General features: G+C 40.2%; 1 protein-coding gene across 1 annotated transcript; it reads right to left on the reverse strand.

Moving 5' to 3' along the window:
- Positions 1-978: 978 nt before the first annotated feature.
- Positions 979-1821, reverse strand: LOC541620 (GR1a protein). Its single transcript, NM_001111375.2, has one exon. The coding sequence runs from the start codon at positions 1746-1748 to the stop codon at positions 1347-1349; it is 402 nt and encodes a 133-aa protein (NP_001104845.2). The 5' UTR covers positions 1749-1821; the 3' UTR covers positions 979-1346.
- Between the last annotated feature and the right edge of the window lie 1674 nt (positions 1822-3495).

Here is a 3495-nt window from a genome sequence, read left to right on the forward strand (position 1 = left end):
GGCATTTGTTTAAAACAAATCAAAGACACACATCATTGCAAGATCCATGTTGATCGAAATTTTTAAATTTGATTAGATTCATAAAATATTAGCAACATTCGTATTTCTAAATAAGTTTATTATAAAAAACATATCGCTTAGTTATCTAATCATACTAATCATATATCAAAAACATCAATATACTTATATATATAGTCAGAGTAAAAAATATTTAATTTCTCAGAAAGCAAGAATATTATTACTATTTATAGGACGGAGGGAGTATATATATGCTAACTATAATTATTTTTTACAACTCTACCATGTTGCTTTAGTCAAACTATCTCATCCTTTACTGAATTACAAAGAAAAAAGTTATAGGAATTTATAATATCAAATAGGCATTGCTAGATGAGTGATTATTGGGTATAGTGTTATAACATACCTATGTGAATTAAGTGTCGAAACTCTTTACTGTAAGTTTAGTCTAAAATTAAATATTTTTGACTAGCTACAAAACTAGAGTTTGCAGCTTTTTAGGACGAATGTAGTGGAAAATCAGTTCATCGTAATTTTTTTTATGTCTAAGCCCAACTACTATGTTAATATTTTTTTCTCGTTGAATTATATGCGTCTCACTCTTTAGAGAGCGGATATTTTTTTTTACTTGATCTACATCCAACCGTATATATATATGCAACTCGTTGCATCAGAAACTTAGACCCTTAAATAACCCAATCTGAAATTCACACTTATAGAGATTTGAACTGGATGCTACCATCTATCTGTCATTTCATGAACGATGAAGTTATTAGGTGCATGTGCCTCGTGTGCTAAGCAGAGCTCCGACCTAAATGATTGTAGTCACTCGACATAGATCTAAGATTTCAAATATATACTATACTTCTCATTTGGAAAAGGAAAAAAAATTTGCTTGTTATAGAAGTCCTAGAATCCTAATAAAAGTAGATCACGAGAGATTGACCAGATGGCTTTATTCTCACTCCGAAAGACAGGAATAAATAAGAAATCGAATAAGGTACTACAAGCTCAAGTGTTTGGTTTTACATACACAACAATGACTCTCAACACTGCCCTTTTTCCTTGGAGAAGGTGTCGGACTCTTACGAGGAAATGACCAAATACAAAAAAAAATGGGAATTCAACAAGAGACAATACATGCGAATTGAACTGACAAGTATTTGGCTGGAATGGTTCTAGGTTTTGTAGAACCGAAAGGTGCACAATGCAACTGAGACAGGAGAGATATATCAGCAGACACAATGCATGCATTCGTGCCATGCAGGGTGCGTGCATATGTAATCTCGTACGTGAACAGCTACGAGCGTGTGACCGCCGGAAGCTGCTTACGCGCACAAGTAGCCCTTGGGCACGCACTTGCCACAGTAGTTGACGAGGGCGCTGAGCTTGATGGGGACATCGATGACGACGCCGAGCACGTTGGCCTTGATGGCCGTGCAGAGGCAGACGGCGGCCTCGAAGTCCGCAAGGCCTTTGATGAGGGTACAGCATGGCTCGGCAGGCACCTTGCCAGCCTCGCCTTTGACGAGGCCGAGCACATCGGCGCACACGCCGAACTTGAGCGCGTTCAGCGGGCACTTGCCGCTGGACGAAGGGGGTGGGGTAGCAGCAGGAGGCGGCGGCGGTGGCTCGACCGGGGGCGTTGGGGTCGGGCAGTTGCCGCAGGCGTTGGCCACCGTGAAGAACAGGAGGTTGAGAGCCAAGAAGAGGACGGCCTTGGATGCCATGGCTCTCAGGCGGGCCTTACTTAGGTGGCAAGCCCCTGCACTATGCTTGTGCTAGCTAGCCGTGAGATGGGATGGTTTAGGGAGCCGAGTATGGGTATTTATAGGAGAAACATGTGAGACCTTATGTAGCTCCTCTTTTTCTGTATATGTAGCTACCACACATTGCCCTTATAACATTATTAAGGTAAAAATCGTATATCATAATGTCACTTTTTTCTTCTTCTAAAGCTGCTAATGCCTCGTTTGTTGTGGCTCTCGTAGTCTCGTTGTGCTCCGGCCAGAGCCCTTCCCCCGAAGCTAGCTAGGTTTTGCTACATCTCACAGCCTCATTTGGTGCAGCTCTGTCCGCTGTGTCACGCATCCGTTGCAGGTGCCGCATCAAATAGGCTTCGAGCAGACATTTTTTTGAGCGTGTAATACTATGTATAATTCCGTACCACACATATAATTTCTAACTATTTAGTACATAAACAGAAAATAACCAAAATATCTCATAATATTTAATTCATCAAATTAGGTTGCAAGTTACATATATAGGCTTATTTCTTTAGGCCTAAATGCTGAGATGTAGTTTATTTTTAGGTCAAATTTTATAGTAGTTATGGACCTACCCTGACTACCCATTGGACTTGCCTCTAGCTCTAAGTTCCAAAGTTTAAAATGAACAACTTCTTACTCTAATATAATATAAACTGAGAATAGTTTTTTCCCTAGCTTTCACTTTTATGGTGACGGAAAAGTTTAATAAAATTAAACATCTGCCATTGGTTTTTCTCTATTGCTGTTTAGTCCCAATTTCTAGTGGCCTTCTTCGCGTGGGCAGCCCTAGGGATAAGCACTACACTGCCCTGGCTCTTGCGGTCGCGGGCATAGACACGGGCACATATGGGATCCACTGACCGTGCGACTCTAACAACTATTTTCAGAAAGTTATGAGCTTGTTTTGTTTCGGTTTTTTTAATGAGCTTTTATGAGAATCTACCTATAGATAGAATTTGAGAATCGTGGGGATTATATCGTGACGATTCAGCTGATCATATGTCCACGTTGATTTTAGATGGTTTTCACCGAACAAATTTTAAACTTAATTGGCAAAAGTCTACAAGCCACAACATCTTTTTAAAACCCATAGCCCATAGCAGCTTTATTTGGGCTCTCATTCCTGTCGATGGAAACTGTGTTATGTTGTAGGCAACTCGATCGATATGTGTTGTATAGCTCGATCTGTTTTGGATGTTGAATCAATTAAAGAGCACGTAAACATGCCCACACGAAGTGAAAATGTTACCCTCGATCTCACTAAAAAGATTACCCCGGCCCCAATACTGTAGAATTTTAATGAGTACTTCTGAAACTAACAAGTTGTAGTTGTCTCCCAGTCCCAGCAGATATGTACTTTTGACTGCTCAAGTGTGCCTGATATGGACGAGAAACGGTACATGCTTACTGTACATTTGTACAGGCCTACAAAGATGGGCACAACAGCAGCATTTGCACGGATATATACTTTGTAAGCTAAAACAGTTCGTGGAAGGTTAAAGAATCCTATTAGCATAAATTAGTTTAATAAAATAAAGCACCTTTGCATATATAATAGCACAAATAAATCGTTTATGTGTGTGTGAGTGAGTGAGAGAGAGAGCATGGACGCACGGCCTTTGGCCATAGTAATAACCGAAGCACGTTTATGCACCCACTAAATTCACAATCACTTTATGCGTGTGTGACATTAAACAAGCATTGATTA

The sequence above is a fragment of the Zea mays genome, chromosome 10 (assembly GCF_902167145.1).
Source record: "Zea mays cultivar B73 chromosome 10, Zm-B73-REFERENCE-NAM-5.0, whole genome shotgun sequence".
Lineage (NCBI taxonomy): Eukaryota > Viridiplantae > Streptophyta > Magnoliopsida > Poales > Poaceae > Zea > Zea mays.

Bases quoted from the DNA above. Each gene is read 5' to 3' on its own strand.
- LOC541620 (NM_001111375.2), bottom strand. From the start codon at position 1,748: ATGGCATCCAAGGCCGTCCTCTTCTTGGCTCTCAACCTCCTGTTCTTC.